At 44.9% G+C, this 17,207-nt stretch overlaps 1 protein-coding gene across 1 annotated transcript in view; it reads left to right on the plus strand.

The window, feature by feature from the left end:
- Positions 1 to 17,207, plus strand: part of ROBO2 (roundabout guidance receptor 2) — an 892,879-nt gene that overhangs the window by 703,567 nt on the left and 172,105 nt on the right. Inside the window, exons 11-13 of the mRNA XM_054974970.1 lie at positions 1,499 to 1,580; positions 9,576 to 9,741; positions 11,663 to 11,829. Coding sequence (XP_054830945.1) covers positions 1,499 to 1,580; positions 9,576 to 9,741; positions 11,663 to 11,829 — 415 coding nt within the window. The remainder of the gene's footprint in view (positions 1 to 1,498; positions 1,581 to 9,575; positions 9,742 to 11,662; positions 11,830 to 17,207) is intronic.

Raw genomic sequence — 17,207 nt, forward strand, 5'->3', positions numbered from 1 at the left:
TTGCTGAGCTTTGTCCTGCAGAATGGAAAGAAAAAGTTACTTCAACCAGTGCTTAAAAATACAGTGATTGCTTTTGTGCTATGGACATCACTCATATCCTCTGTAAAGTACTGTCCAAAGCCAATTCAAAATGTATCTGTAAAAGCATATGAACAATAACCAAAGTTCAAGAGCAAACATATAATTGAAGTATATTATAGACTGGTAGTATGTTAGTAGGTACTTTTTACTTTCAAGGAATATCTAACCAATTTGCTTTAATGCTCATGAAAATGGAAGGTACAGAAATACTATCCTCTTTTTAAAGCATGTATTTATAGTCATTTTCAAAATCAATAAATCATTGTGCCTCTAATTCCATCCCTACTTTCTAGATCTGTAGGAGTCCACTGAGAGTGGATATGATTTTCTGTTCCTATCACCAATGTCAACATTTCATCTGATCTGCTTCTGTCTCTCAACTAACATAAACAGCAGGATAAGAGCTTCATGGGGCACCCATACTCAACCAACTGCAGCTTTTCATTGATCTTATGATGCCTCATCATTATAACAGTCAGTGCTATTGAAAGGTTTTCTCCTCACCTCCCTCCCAAAAGAGAGAGAGAATGATGATGGACAGAAAGAATAAAAGGATGACAAATAAACCACTGATCATTGTACCTACCAACATAAAGTAAATTAGCTAGAATTTAATGTAAGAAGGGTTCAGAATAATTACTTCCACCTGCAGAAATAAATTATCAGGTCAGAAATTGCACATTTGTTTTCTAACAGTATCGTTAGTATGGTTACACAAGTACTGGAACCAGTAATGGAAACAATTCTGCCTCACTGCCAATGTGGCAACAACCATTGATACTACAAAGCATGTCATTTTTATTTTGCACCCAATTAAGTGCAGTGCAAATATGGGGCAATGGGGCAAAGAAAGTAGGTCTTGTCAGTAGCCCCGGAGATGACATAGCAAATTGTTATTATTTTAGTGATAAGTGGTTACAAATGATAAAGGTATAATGTCTTAACAGTACCTTCCGTATCAAACTTTGTGTTTATGATGTAAATGCTGGAACAGATTTAAAAATTAAATTTACACTTTTATAATTTTATAACTAATAAATATATTACAGCAGTACAGTCCTAAGGCTTGGATGTTTATGAATTCCACTTGCATGATTCATTAATTAAAGGAACTAAATATAGCTATGTGAAATTGTTTTCTCTTTGAAATCTTATTCTGAAATAACCAATATCACCAACTTGAGACATAATAATGAGGGAGTGAAGGAACTATAAAAAGTACTGTGAGATTAAGTAATTTCATTATAGTTTACTAAAAACAAAGCATCCTTAAATTATTTGTGAAATATCTAGTATTATTTATTCAAATGTAAAGTGCAAGCTAATCTCACTGAGTTTCCAAAACTAAGCATTTATCAAAACAGAATAAGCGGATGCAGGTTTTCATTAATACCTTCAACCATTTCCTTGAATTCAGATATCTGACACTGGTACATACACTTGTGTTGCTACAAGTTCAAGTGGGGAGACATCATGGAGTGCTGTGCTAGATGTGACAGGTAAGCCATATCTATCTATTTTTTGGAATATACTGAAAGTGTTTGACCCATTGCACAAAGCTGGGGATAAAAGCAGAATATAAATATATTAAATAAATAAATAAGGCCTGAATGACAAGCATAAATTCAGCAGCTGTCACTTAAAAATATGCTTTATATCACAAGTTCAGTATCTAATTTTTAACATAATGTCATTTATGTTATTTATGGTCCGCCTTTCTCACTGAAGGCGGATTACATAATATGAGAGCAGTTCAGTCAGTATCAAGGACAATTTCATAAACAATGCCATAGGGTAAATAAACACAAGTTTACAAAGCCATAACATTAGCAAGAATCCAATACACAATTGGAAAAATGCTGAAACAGAACATAAGCTATTTTAGGGCCGACATAGGAGCACATATTTAAAGCAACAGTACGGAAGGCAACATAGTAGTGAAGTCTCTAAATCACTAGCTGAGCATCTGAGACCTCTCTCTACTAGAGATGGCAAGGAACAAAAAACCCAAACCATATGATTTGTGGTTTGTAGCATTCCACGGAATATCGAACCATGAACTTCCGACCTTTTCCCAGTTCGTGGTTCGTTGTCCCATGGCATTTCTTTTTTTTTTTTGAAGTTTTTTATTGGGTTAGAACATTGTTATTTTTACATTACAATCAATTTTCCCCTAATTTTTCGTTTCTAACCCCCTCCCTTTCCCCCCTTTTGTTGACTTCCAACAGCTTTCCCACCCTCTGTCCCTTTTCCCTTACTTCTATTAAATTCCTCTATCTAAAACAGATATACATTCTCCATTATATTAAGCAGTACATCTTTAACTCCCTTACTTATTATACACCCAAACTATACGTCTTTAGATAAACAATTTATCCCATTTTCCAGTTTTGAATATTTCTATATAAACCTATATATCATAAACCATAAAAATTTCCCACATTTAAATCAAACAATTTGATTTGTTCTCTATGTATTACTCATTTCATCTTTTTATGGTAATTCTATATAACTCCTCAAATACTCAATCAATTTAACTCTTCTAAACATTCAGTTTGGTGCATATAAATCTTGTCAAAGAAAGAAAATATTGTTAGTTAGTCAATCCTCATGTTTAAACCTTATCATTAATTATTCTCTATCAGTTAACCTATACATATCTATATATATCTCAATCAATTAATCTAACTGCTTATAAATTCACATTTCTCTTCCTCCCCCGGTAAAGTCACCCCTCTCTTTTATACTTTTATTATACTTCAGTAGTTCTCAAACTGCCACAGTTTTCCTCCCACCTCCCATTTCTTCTCCAGATATTGTTTCAGCTTCTCCCAGTCTGTGTTAAACTGCCCTGAGTCCAGATCTCTCAGTTTTCTTGTCATCTTGTCCATTTCAGCCATATACAGCAATTTGTAAGTCCAATCTTCAATAGTTGGCACTTCTTGTACTTTCCATTTCTGCGCATACAAAAGTCTAGCTGCTGCAGTCATATAAAAAATCAACGTCCTATGATGGGCTGGAATTCCCTCCATTCCCAAGTTTAGCAGCAGGAGTTCTGGGTTCTTATTTATTTGAAACTGTAAAATTTCACTCATTTCTCTTATTATTTCCCCCCAGAACTGCCTAGCTACCTCACACGACCACCACATATGATAGAGGGAGCCCTCATGTTTCTTACATTTCCAGCATTTATTAGAAGTATTCAAGTTCCCTAGCGCAATCTTCTTTGGTGTCATGTACCAACGATAGATCATTTTGAAAATGTTCTCTTTAATATTGATACATGTCGTTGTCTTCATTGTAGTTTTCCACAAGTATTCCCATGCCTCCATTGTTATTTCTTTATTGAAATTTATAGCCCATTTCACCATCTGTGTTTTAACTATCTCATCCTCAGTATACCATTTCAACAGTACTTGGTATACCTTGGATATTCTTTTCTTGTCTTCTTTAAGAAGGGTCTGCTCTAGTTCCGAGTTCTCTGTTCGTATGCCCCCTTTTACAGAGTCCGAATTGTATAAATCTCTAATCTGTCTGTACTGGAACCAATCGTAATTAGGTGATAGTTCCTCTTGCGTCTTTATTCTAAGTTTAGATACTTCAATTTTAGTTATTTCTTTGTATGTTAAACATTGTTGTTCATTATCAACAGCTCTCGGATCTATCACCTCGTATGGAACCACCCACAAGGGGGTTCCTTCTTGTAAGTAAATTCTGTACTTCTTCCAGATTGTATATAAACTTCTCCTTACAAAATGATGTAGGAACATCGAGTTGACCTTTACTTTGTCGTGCCATAGGTATGCGTGCCATCCAAAAAATTTTTTATATCCCTCTAGGGCTAATAGTTTCTTATTCTTTAACGTCATCCACTCTTTTAAACAAACTAGGCAGATTGCATCATGATAAAGTCTCAAGTTGGGCAGTTGCATTCCGCCTCTTTCCTTTGCATCTTGTAGAACTTTAACTTTCACTCGAGGCTTCTTGCCTGCCCAAACAAAATCTGATATTTTCCTCTGCCATTTTTCAAATTGTTTAGAGTCTCTGATGATTGGTATTGTCTGTAGCAAAAACATTACTCTTGGTAACACATTCATCTTAACTGCTGCAATCCTGCCCAACCATGACAGATTCAGTCTATTCCATTTGATCAAATCTCTCTCTATCTGAGTCCATAATTTTTCATAATTATTCTTGAACAAATCTATATTTTTTGCAGTCAGCTCAACTCCCAAATATTTCACCTTACTAGTTACTTCACAGTCCGTTGTTTCCATTAACAATTGTTGTTTCTGCTTAGTCATGTTTTTGCATAATATCTTTGACTTCTTTTTGTTAATGAAGAAACCTGCCAAGTCACCAAACTCCTTGATCTTATCTATCACTTTTGGCATGTTCTCCAATGGATCTTCTACAATTAACATTATGTCATCAGCAAATGCTCTAACCTTGTATGAATAGTCCTTTATTTTCATTCCTCGTATTTCCTCATCTTGTCGTATTTGTATCATCAGAATCTCCAATACTAAAATGAACAACAATGGAGATAACGGGCAACCTTGTCTTGTTCCTTTACTAATCGTCAATTTCTTGGTCAATTCATCATTCACTACAATTGCTGCAGTCTGGTCTCTATAGATTTCTTTAATTGCTCTGATGAATCTTTCTCCCAATTGTAGCTTTTCCATAGTGGCAAACAAAAAGTCCCAGTTTAAATTGTCAAACGCTTTTTCAGCGTCTACAAAGAAGAAACCAACCTCTTTATCACAACGCTTATCATAGTATTCAATAGCATTGATCACTGTCCTTAAATTGTCTCTTATTTGTCTGTCTGGCAAAAAGCCTGCTTGTTCTTCCTCTATGACTTCCGAGAGCCACCCCTTCAGTCTCTCCGCCAATATCTTCGCAAAAATTTTATAATCATTGTTAAGTAGTGATATAGGTCTGTAATTTTTCACGTTAGTCAAATCTTGGCCCTCTTTAGGGATCAATGATATATTCGCTTCGCTCCAAGTGTCTGGAATTCTTTGATCCCTAAAAACTCCATTCATCACCTCTTTTAGGAATGGTGCCAGTTCATTGGCCATTGTCTTATAAAATTTAGCCGTAAGTCCATCTGGCCCTGGCGCCTTTCCTAGATTTGCAGATTGTATTGCCTTACTTATTTCCTCATCGGTTACTTCACAATTCAACTTGTTTCTCCAAACTTCCGAGATCTCTGGAAGTTTAGTTTTCTGCAAATATGATGCTATTGATTCTTTGGTTACTTCTTTTTTATTATACAGCTTAGCATAAAATTTATAAAAGGCTCTACTAATGGTAGTCTGTTCCAGATACGTTTTGTTTTCTTCACAGATTTTATTTATTATTTTCTTTTCCCTTTTCTTCTTCAATTGCCATGCCAAATATTTCCCAGGTTTATTAGCACCCTCAAAAGCTTTTTGATTCAGTCTTTTAAGGTTCCACTCCAATTCTTTATTACTCATTGCTGTTAACTGTTCTTGAAGAATTTTGATTTCCTGACATATTTTCTTTTTCCCTGGTCTCTTTTTTAACTGTGCTTCTTTGGCCTTTATTTTCTCCTCAATCTCTTGTCTTTTCTCCTCTTTCTTTTTCCTTGCTCTGCCATTTAAGTCCATTAGTATGCCCCTTACAACCGCCTTATAAGCATCCCAAACTTTATTGGTTGGTACTTCTTTATTCACGTTGTATTGTATAAAAAACTTTGTCTCTCTTCTCAATATTTCCATATTCTCACTTTCCTGTAACAAGTCCTCATTTATTCTCCAGGCTTTCCTTTTCCTCCTTTTTCCAAATTTCCACATAATTGGATTGTGATCTGAGCCTACCATCGGCATTATTTCTACCTCCTTAGTCCATAACGCTAAGTCCTTTGAGGCCCAGATCATATCAATTCTTGATAATGTAAGATGCCTTGCAGAATAAAAAGTAAACTGTTTGGTTTTAGGATATTCTCTCCTCCATACGTCTTCGAGAGTCTCTTGTTGAATCAACTCAAAAAAAAGCTTTGGCAATAGTCCTCTTTTCTTTTGTGCTGTTGTAGTCTTTTTGTCTAGTTCCAACTCTGTCACTCCATTGAAATCTCCAGCAAGAATTATCTGGTCATATACAAGATCGTCTAAATGCTTCCTTAAATCCTCAAAGAAGCTTTCCTTTGCACCGTTAGGTGCATAAAGTCCGACTACCAACACTCTCTTTAAATTCCAATTACACTCCACTGCTACAAATCTAGCTTCCACATCTCTCATAACAAATTTTGGCTGCAGCTCCTCTTTTATGTACAACACCACTCCTCTTTTTTTCTTGTTAGAGGCCGCTACAAATTCTTTGCCCAGTTTTCCAGATTTTAAATATTTTACATCCTGTTTTCTAATATGGGTCTCCTGCAAACAAACAATGTCACATTTTTGTTTTAGTAGCCAATGAAAAATATTTTTCCTCTTATTCGGTGAGTTTAGTCCATTTACATTCCAAGATAATACTTTACACTCCATATTCATGGTTTTGTTGGTAAGTCTTTTTCATTGTCCTTGATAAATCTCTCCATCTCCCGCTCAGATCTGATGCGTTTTTTTGCCCCTCCAAACTCAAAGGACACTCCTTCCGGTAACTCCCATCTGTACCTGATATTCATGTCCTTCAAAGTCTGAATTAGCACTCTATATTTTTTCCTGTCCAGTAACACTGATCTGGGCAGTTCCTTCATTATGATAATCGTCTTGCCATCAATCTCCAATGGATCTTGAAATTGTTTTGTCACAATCCTCTCTTTCATGTTTCTAGTTGTAAACTGCACAATCACATCCCTTGGTAGTTTCCTCTGGGTTGCAATTCTCGAGTTCACACGGTACGCCACATCTAGGATAGCCACAATTTCCTCCTCCTCCTTCCCCAGGTAATCAGCCAACACCTCAGTCATCTGTTCTTGCGCTGACTTCCCTTCCACTTCCGGCAGACCACGAAAACGAAGCTGCTTCTCCATGTGTTTAGTTTCTGCAACTGACATCCTCCCCTTCACCAGTCTCATCTCTGTTTGTTGCGTGTCTATTAAATTCTCCATCGCGTCTTCTACTGTTTTAACTCTCTGCTGCGTTCCTTGTAATTCACTACTAATCGTTTCCACGCCTTTTTTCACTTCTGACAGCTCCGACTTTACTGTCTGTGTAACTTCTTTGACCTCTTTAATAAGCTCCAGTTTCGTGTCCTTAAGTTCTTTCATCATGTCTATAAGTTTTTTGTCCAAATTTTCTATCGCCGATTGCCACTCTTTTTTCGACATCGTGGGGCTTGCTTTAGCTTGCTCCCACGAATCTGCTCTCTTCCTTAGCTCCGTGGCGTATATTTAAACGTTTTCCTTTTTTTCAAATGTCCCAATCTTTGCCAAAATTAATTTTTTTGTATCCAAAATGTCGGGCGTCTTTTCTCTATGGTTTCTCTATGTTATTGTAATCCAAGATGGCCTACTTCCTCTTCCGCTGAAGCCGCGACCCTTCCCCTTTCAAAAATGGCGATTCCCTGCTTCCTGTCCGTCGGCAAGGGCCGCTTCCCTCCAGCCACTCTATTGTTGTTACGCACTTCCTGTCTCCCGTCTTCCCACAGCAGGTCTCGCGATGGTGTCTTTTTCCCACAGCTCCGAAACCACAGGTATTCAAAACAATAGTCCAATTTTTGCAATAATTTCTTTAAATTTAGTCTCTTTTAAAATACAACTCCTGCCGAGTCTTCGCCTCCTTTTCACTAGTCTGTTGCAGTTTAAAAATCTACTTTCTTTCTTCTCTGTTTTTATCAATCTGTCCCGTTTCAAGAGATAGCGATCTTTACCTTCTCTTCAGCTTTCTCGGGTTGTAATCGCTGTTTCGATCTTAAATTCTCCTCTCGACTTCCCTCCCCGATCGAAGCTTGGGTATGTAGGTCTTATGCCAGCCGAATTGGCCCCAAAACTGCCGCAGAGATTATAGCCGACCCATCGCAAGGTGGGACCTCAAGGATCAGGGGGGAGACTCCTTGTGTAGAGCCCCCCCTCGTCCGAGATCTAACTCACCCTAGGGTCTTGAGCGTTCTTTGCCTGCTCCCCGCCTGAGAGCAGTCAGCCGCGGGTTATTTTCACCCCTCCGGCTGGTTAAAACGGCAGTCCGGTCAGCTCCGCAAATGGAGCTGCGTTAGACCTCCATAAATCCCAAACCGGAAGAGTTGTCCCATGGCATTTCAATCGCCCTGCACCAGCTGCTGAAGCCGGTGCGAGACGTTTGAAACAGACAGCCCCTTTCTTTTGCTGCCTGGCAGCAGGAGAAAGAAACTGTCATTTCCCAGACGGTTCCAACGTGGGGTCTGTGAAATGACAGCTTCTTTCTCCTGCTGCCCGGGCTGTCTGTGAAACTGACAAACTGACAGCCTGGGCAGCAGGAGAAAGAGGCTGTCAGTTTCACAGCCCCCACGCCGGTTCCAGGGCGGGGTCTGTGAAACGGACAGCCTGTTTCTTCTGCTGCTTGGGCTGTCCGTTTCACAGACCCCATGCTGTGGGTCTGTAAAATGGATAGCCCAGGCAACAGGAGAAATGAGTTGTCAGTTTCACAGTCTCCACCCTGGAACTGGCACAGGAGCTGTGAAATGACAGCTTCTTTCTTCTGCTGCCAGAGCAGCGAGAAAAAGAAGCTGTCATTTCACAGACCCTGCGCCGGTTCCAGCGCGGGGTCTGTGAAACCGACAGCCCGTTTCTCCTGCTGCCTGGGCTGTTCGTTTCAGAGACCCTGCGCTGTGGGTCTGTGAAACAGACAGCCTGGGCAGCAGGAGAAACGAGCTGTCAGTTTCACAGACCCCATGCCGGTTTCAGCCCATCGGCTGAACCCCACGCAGGGTCTGTGAAACAGTCAGTCCCTTTCTCCTGCGCAGGGGCTGACAGATTCACAGACCCTGTGCTGGGTTCAGCCGATGGGCTGAAACTGGCGCGGGGTCTGTGAAACTCCAAACCCGGCCACGGAAAGGCTGGAAAAATTCATTTGTTCCGTAAACACACGTTCCCATGGAACGTGTGTTTCGGTGCAAATGAACCAGCCATTCTGTACGGAATTTTGTTCCGTGGTTTGTTTTGTGCCCATCTCTACTCTCTATAATACAAAAGCATTTTTGAATGAATCAGTTTGAAGACTACTGACTAAGACCCTGAAAACAATTTCCAATCTGAACAAATAGCATGTCGCTAGATGAACCAATGGTCAAATATCAAGAAAGCTTTCACGGTGGGGTTTTTGCTTGTCATATAAAAGGCACCCCCTCCTTCCCAAATATATAAATTCTGTGATACAGTGGGCATAAATGGAGGAACTGCTTCTTACACAAAAGTAATTCTAAAAGTATAGCTTTAGCCCATTGCAGATTTAGGTATTAAACAATATATATTCAATATGGGTTGTTTGGTTTTTATTTTTTAAAAATAAACATTTAAGAAATAAATTGTAGTGTATTATCTCCTACAGAGTCTGGAGGAGCAGCAGTCAGCAGAAATTATGACTTAAATGACCTTCCTGGGCCACCATCCAAGCCTCAGGTCACTGATGTTACTAAGAACAGTGTCACCTTGTCATGGCAGCCAGGCACCCCTGGAAACCTTCCTACTAGTGCATATATCATTGAGGCTTTTAGGTATGTTCAGATCTTCTTTTGATGTCTTCCATTATAATTTTCATTTGACCTTCATTTCCACTAGACAATGATGCAGTTATGGATGTCTTCAGGTTGAACAAACACATTTCAATATGAAATGAATATATGATGAGCAAATATATGTAAAATATATTTATATAAACTGTAGTTTATATAATCATTGGTTTCTAAGGAAAATTTCAGAAACTTACTCAGTTTTACAGGAATAGTATACATTTCGGAAGCAATGTGTAAATGCTACATTCCCATGTAAACAAGATTTTTTTTAAAAAAAATCAATAATTAGAATTCTGGACTTCATCTAAAACAATTAAAATCTGTATACATATCTTTTCATTAGGGCTTGTATCCCACCTAAGGCTTGTGTCCATTGGGGGAAGGGGGATTTTCAACATTTCTCCAGACCCCCTTCCCCCCCACCCAAAGCTATTCCCAGTGGTCTCCTCTATCCCAGAAGCACCATAGGAGGTATTTTGGGGTGTTGCAGGAGCAGGAGCAGGAACAAGAAAGTCATGCATCCATGAATGAAAGTCCTTCCACGTGTGGAAATTATATGTAGCATCCAAGCCTAGGTCTACTACAAATATTCACCATCCTAATAATATAATACTTAGAGGGATGAAATCTTCCTGTCTAACCACAATAATCAGCATTTGTATCACATCATATATGCTCATACATGCTATGTATTTATGTTGTGAGAGATTTATCAGCACAAGAAAGATAATTTAGTCTGTCCCTGCAGAAATCCAGACCAACTATTAAAGGTAGGAAACAGTCACACAGTATTGCAGGTTAGTGCTGAATGGGGAAGGAGAGCAGGAAGGGGGCACGGTGACAAAATACAACAGTGTTGGAGTTGAAAGAGTCCACAACTTTATTGAAATTACAGCTCGTGGAGCATTGGCGCTGCAAAAGGCATTGAGCCAAGCATTGGCTGAGCCGCTTGCCAGCCGATGACCTCCACTCCCCTCAGACTGCTGCTGAGGGGGGAACCATGGGATGACAGTCAGTGGGATGCCACGTGGGTGAACACCCCTGTGTGAATCCTCTGGGAGTGAGGTGGATCTGACAGCCCCTGAGCTGGACATGCACCTGCCATGCCTCACTTCTCAGGCCCCTTAAGGGGATCCCTATAATAGGGAAACTGAGCTTGTGTGCCTAGTTTCCCCCAAAACGGATTGGTGCCCAATGCCCAATCTACCTGCCCCATTCCAAAGTTGTGATGAAAGTTAGGGCTGGACGGGATGCCAGCCAAAAGCCAAGTACTGAGGGGCAGGGGCCAGCTCTCCTGACCAGAGGCCTGCAGCAGATGTGCATGGAAGAGCTTCCCAGGCCCTCCACACTTCCCCTGCCCCTCTCAACAACATGATGGCCGCCATGCCATCTCCATTCTCCTTCACCATGCAGCCTGCAACCTGCCCCCCACCCCCGGTGAGTCTGGGGGCCGTGCTTTTTGTTTCAAAAATGTGTTGGACGGTTGAAATTTTGCATGATAGTTTAATACAAGATAAGAAAATATTTGTATCAAGATACATTTGGTATGTGTTTACTTTGTAAAATATATTCTTTTAGCAGGCCTGATCTTCTCAAAAGTTTGCTCAAGAAGGTTCCATCTAATCTATGCATCCATTCCCTTTTCTGTTTCTATTTTGCAGGCATTTTTTCTAGTAGGATACTTCCACATTAGCAAAACAGTCATTTCATTTGTTTTAGTTCATGATCTTTGTTGATTAACTTCACCTATTCAATGAGAACTAATTAATATTTTAATTCTGCATTTTAACCTTTCTTCTCTCCCTGTCCCGCCCCCCACAGTTATCTTTGGAATCTGATTTCAACTTTGCATGTCCAACTTTATATTACTTTGATCTAGTCTTCCAATATATCTTTATTGCAGTCAATCAGTGAGCAATAGTTGGCAAACAGTTGCTAACCATGTAAAAACAACACCTTACACGGTGAGAGGACTTCGTCCAAATACGATCTACCTGTTTATGGTGAGAGCTATCAACTCACAAGGTTTGAGTGACCCCAGCACCATGTCAGATCCTGTCCGAACCCAAGGTAAAGTCCTTTGATTATTCAGGCTCTCTGTCTAATTTTTTAAAAGTCCAGTGATCTCTCTTTGTGACACTCTACTGTCATTCCTCCATACTCTAGCATGACTAAGAAAACAGACCCAAACAAACATATTATGTAGCTTAGCTCTCAGACTGACCTACACCTGAGCCTCCCTCTACCACCACCTTCTCCTCCTCCAGGAACTCCTTTAATTGTAGTAGTTTTAGTTATTAATTAAGGTACTTCTGCAGTGGACATCTAGTGTGAAAACATGTGCCCCATAGCAATTGGATATTTGATTCATCCCATTCAACATACAAACACATGCTGTATATTTTTTTAAAAAACTGAACTGTTTTCCTGTTTGCCTGTGTGATGAATTTGTATGTTCCACATTAGTTTGCAAATCCATAGTGCATTTTCTAGTTCAGTGAAAAGTTCTATAATCCAGAGCTTCTGTTCACAGGATTAGAGGGAGACAGTCCTTTTGCATGCAGAGTTTATAGTGAGGGTAAGTGGTTGCCCTGTCTTTGTCTGTGAACAGTATGATTAGACATGGGTGTGAACCAAAACAATTTAATAAACCAGCGGTTCACGGTTCATTGCCGAGACGATCCTGAGATCATGAACCGCAACAAACATTTTCCGTTGCTGAACCGGTTCGCGGTTCGTGGGGCACGGAACAGCCCCCGTGGCACTTAGAGAGCCCATATTCCTGGGGAGTCTTTTGCAGGCTCTCCTACAGCCATCACCCAAGTTTGGACGAGATTGCAAAAGGGATCTTGGAGTTATACCCTCTCCAATCCAAGCCCCCCAGGAAACTCCCACTTGACACAATTAGAGCTATCGGTTGACGTTGGCCCAGTGTACAGAAGGTGGGTGTTGACGGCAGCCGCTGGGCCTGGTGGCCACGGGGAGACAACAACAAACCACCTCCCCTTTAGTGGGTGGGGGGTCTAGCCGCTTGCTGGCGGCACCCCCCATGTCCCTGTCCGCCAGGCCAAAGAGGAGCATGCTGGCATTCCTGGCATAGGTGGGAGAAGACATGTCATTCGGATGGGGGCCTGATCCCCCAGCAAGCGAGGGTCCTCAACTGAGAGTCCCACTGAGGAACAGTGCAGCAGCAGCCGACAGCACCCACCTTCCTGCCTTGCCGGAAAGAATGGGAGGGAGAGGACATGTCATTTGGAGGGGAAGTGGGAAGATGCACCAACATCCGTGAGGCCTCCTCCAAAGCTCCCACTGAGCTACTCTGTGGTGGCAGCCGACAGTACCCACCTTCCTGCCTTGCCAGGAAGGACGGGAGGGAGAAGAGATGTTGTTTGGAGGCGTTGGAGTGCTCCAGAGAGGGACAGGTTGAAAGAGGGTCTGTGAAGTCAGAAGATCCCAACAGCCACGAGGCCTCCTCCGAGGATCCCACTGAGGAACTCTGCGACAGCAGCCAGCATCAACCACCCTGTTGCCTTTGTGGAAAGGATGGAATAGGACAGGACCGGAGAGGTCGTTGGGAGGGGACTCAGTGTTCCGCAGAGGGCGAGGTGAGAAGAGGGACCGTGTACTTGTGTGGGAGAGGAGGGCCGAGCCTGTCGCTTCCTGGCTGCATTGCGCAGCAGGACCGGGACGGAGGGTCCCCACACCCACCCTGAAAAAGTGCACAAACTGCTGTGGCAGAGGCTTGTCCGCTACCCCTGTGTCACAGTGGAGGCTGTCGCCAGCATCACTCACCTTCCTGCCTTCGCGGAAAGGACGTGACTGGTCGTGTTGGCATTACCCATTCCCCACTGCTCAGAGGGGGCAGCAGATGCCCATGGAAAGGGGGGATACCGTGCAGTGCCACACTAACACCAGCAACAGCAGCAGAGCTCTTCCTCGTGGCAGAAAGCGGCATCAACTCCCAGCACCACACCTTCCTGCCTTCGCGGAAAGGACATGACTGGTTGTAGCGGCATTACCCATTCACCCCTGCCCAGAGGAGACAGCCGCTGCTGTTGGCAGGGGCCACCGTGACGTACAATTTTATGTGCAACAGTAGTTGATTTGTCCCTCATGGCCCAAAGCCGAAGCATCATACAGTACCCACCGTCCGGCCTTCATGGAAAGGGTGTGAGGGCGAGGGACCCATTCCTCCCTGCTCAGAGGGGGCAGCAGGTGCCCATGGAAAGGGGGGGTACTGTGCGGTGCCACACTAACACCAGCAACAGCAGCAGAGCTGTTCCTCGTGGCAGAAAGCGGCATCAACTCCCAGCACCACATCTTCCTGCCTTCGCGGAAAGGACATGACTGGTTGTAGCGGCATTACCCATTCACCCCTCCCCAGAGGGGACAGCCGCTGCTGTTGGCAGGAGCCACCGTGACGTACAATTTTATGTGCAACAGTAGTTGATCTGTCTCTCGTGGCCCAAAGCCAAAGCATCAAACAGCACCCACTGTCCGGCCTTCACGGAAAGGGTGTGAGGGCAAGGGACCCATTCCCCCCTGCTCAGAGGGGGTAGCAGGTGCCCATGGAAAGGGGGGTACTGTGCGGTGCCACACTAACACCAGCAACAGCTCCTGAGCTTCCCCTCGTGCCCAAAAGCAGCAGCGGCAGACCTCAACCACCTTCCTGCCTTCACGGAAAGGACACATGACTGGCCGTGGGTCCCATTCCCCCCATGCACAGAGAGGACAACAGGTGCACATGGATAGGGGTGCACCGTGCAGCTCAAACCTGTCAAGCTTAGCAAAAACTTCTGAGCTGCCCCTTGGGGTCCAAAGAACTTCCTACCTTTGTGGAAAGGGTGGGAGGGACCCATTCCCGCCTACTCAGAGGGGACAGCAGGTGACATGGAAGGGGGGGTACTGTATGGTGCCACTCTCACATCGGCAACAACAGCAGAGCTGTTCCTCGTGGCCAAAAGCAGCATCAGCTGGCAGCACCACACCTTCCTGCCTTCGTGGAAAGGACGGGATGGGAAAGACAGGAGAAGTTGAGAGGCATCTGAACACATCCAGAGAGGGAGAGGTGTGAAGAGGGAACAGGAACTTGTCTGGGAGAGGAGGGCAAAGGGTCACCAACTATGGAAGCAGCCCCGAGAACTGAGGGAGGCTTGAGCCCGCTGTGGACGAGCTGGGCTGGCTACAACCCCAGGGTGGCTCAGAGCCCGGGTAGGTCCAGGTCCACGGGAGGGTGCCCCAGTAGGTTGACGTTCACCTTGATGAACGTCAACATGTCCACCAGATCCGGGTGCCGACATGTGCAGAAGGGACAGAGGAGGTCTCCCAGGTGGGAGAACACCCGCTCGCTCTGCACGCTGGTGGGAGGGCAGGACAGGATGTTGGTGGCGATGACGGACAGTTCCGGCCATTGGTCATATTTCCTCACCCAGTACTGCAACTGGTTGGCATGGGTGGTCTCGGTGGACTCAGAAAGGTACTCGCGCACCATGGCCCCCGCTGAGTCCTCCACTGAGAGGGATGCGCCCGCCATGCAGTGGCCAACCACACAACCCACCGATGAGGCCCAGAGATCGAATGTGGCTGTTGGGGTGGCTCTTCCCTGGCGGGGCTCTCTTCCCACCTCTGCCCCTTCACCCTCCTCCTCCTCCACCGCCTGCCCCTTGCCGCTGCCTGGTTCCTTCTCTACTGCCCTCTGTCTCTGGAAATGGAGCACCGCTCTGTGGAGCTCCTTTTTCCAGTGTTGCATCTGACCCGCCTGCATGGCGAAGCTACCCTTGATGTGGTGGGTCACAGAGGGAGGCCAGTTGGTATGATGCCACGCGGTGTAGAGGATGCAGGCATTCAGCAACACAGGCCTGGATCCTCTGGATAAAGTCCTGGACCCTGGGGAGCAGTTCTTGCCCTTTCTGGAGCTCCTGGGCTTGAAACTGGGTGAGGCTGTGGATCAGAGGGAGGACCTGCCCCAGGCTGGCCTGGTAGGAGCACAAGAGCTCTGTGGCATCCTTGAAGGGTTTCAGAATCTGGAACATCTGGGCAAGGACTCTCCAATCCATGGAACTGAGGCTCAACTCCCCTCCTCAGCACATCCGAAGAGGACAGGATGTCTTCCAACATGCCCTTCTGCTCCACCAGACGACATATCATGTCATAGGTGGAGTTTCAGCAGGTGGTCAGGTCCTGGAAGAGTTGGTGCTTACGGTCCCCTGCCTTCCCCTGCCTCTGGAGCAGCTCACTGGAAGAGTTTATGCTGCGGGAGAAGTGGGAAGCGATGCGACGGCAGCTGTCCAGCAGATTGCGCGTCTGCAAGGTTCCCTCATCCCAACTGTCCCTTGGCTTGCTCCCCAGCCCGATCATGTCCCTCATCACAAGGTGCAGCTTGTGCGCCATGCACACCAGGCCCGGGAGGGATGCCTCTTTCAGGGCTGCCAACATATTCGCTCCCGCATCCGTAACCATGGAGCCACGGACAAACCCTTCCACCTCAGACGTCCACTCCCTCAGAGCTGCCTTGATGGTGGCGGCGATGTTCTTCCCAGTGTGGACCTCATCCATCCGCCAAGCCTGAAGGAGAACCACCCTGTAGCCCGGGGTCAAGCTGGGCACTTTTTTACAGCTGCCAGATCTTGGCCTGGGAAGGCGGAGGTCCTCTGGTTGCCACCAGTGGGTGGTGATGGCAAGGTACCCATGATGGCAGCGGCTCCACAGGTTGGCTGTGAAGTGCACTGTTCTTCCTTGGGCGGCCGACAGGTCTCTGCGCACCATGTCTTGCACTGCCTCATACAGGACGGGCATGACTCGACGCCCAACAGTGCTCCGTTATGGCATGGAGAACCATGAGGCAAAGTTCTGGAGCAGCAGTTGGAAGCCCACACCCTCCACGACCGATAGGGGGAAGCCTCGCAGGGCAATCGTCTATGCCACCACACGAACACCTGCCTCCTGAGCCCTTGACCTCACCCTTTTCAGCGAAGCCACCCCTGACCCCGATGGAACAACTTCCCCCAGGGCGGCCTGCCTGACCCTTCTGCTTCCATCAGCTGCACCCTTGGGGCAAGGCTTCTTGCTCGGGTTGCATTCCAGAGACCCTCCCATCGATCCTGGATCAGACAAGCTGATGGCCCTCGGTCTCCCCCCAACGGATGTTACTCTGGCCGAAGATAGAGGCCACAGGCTCGGGTGGTGCCACTTCAGGTGCTGAGTCAGGGCTGTCGATGACAGGTGCTTCAGGTCATTGCCCCTGCGCACTAGGCCCTCACACACACAGCACCGCACCACACGGGGGTCAGTAGGAAGGGGCCGAAAGTGCCTCCAAACATTGAGGTTGAACCGTGGACCACTAAAGTTTCCCGGGGAGGGAGGACGAAGGGTTGCTGCTGGATGTGCCATGGAGCTGGCAATGGAAGACGGAGTGATGGGTAGACTGCAGGCAGGGACAGCACTACCAG

This window comes from Eublepharis macularius, chromosome 3 (genome assembly GCF_028583425.1).
Source record: "Eublepharis macularius isolate TG4126 chromosome 3, MPM_Emac_v1.0, whole genome shotgun sequence".
NCBI classification, from domain to species: Eukaryota; Metazoa; Chordata; class Lepidosauria; order Squamata; family Eublepharidae; genus Eublepharis; species Eublepharis macularius.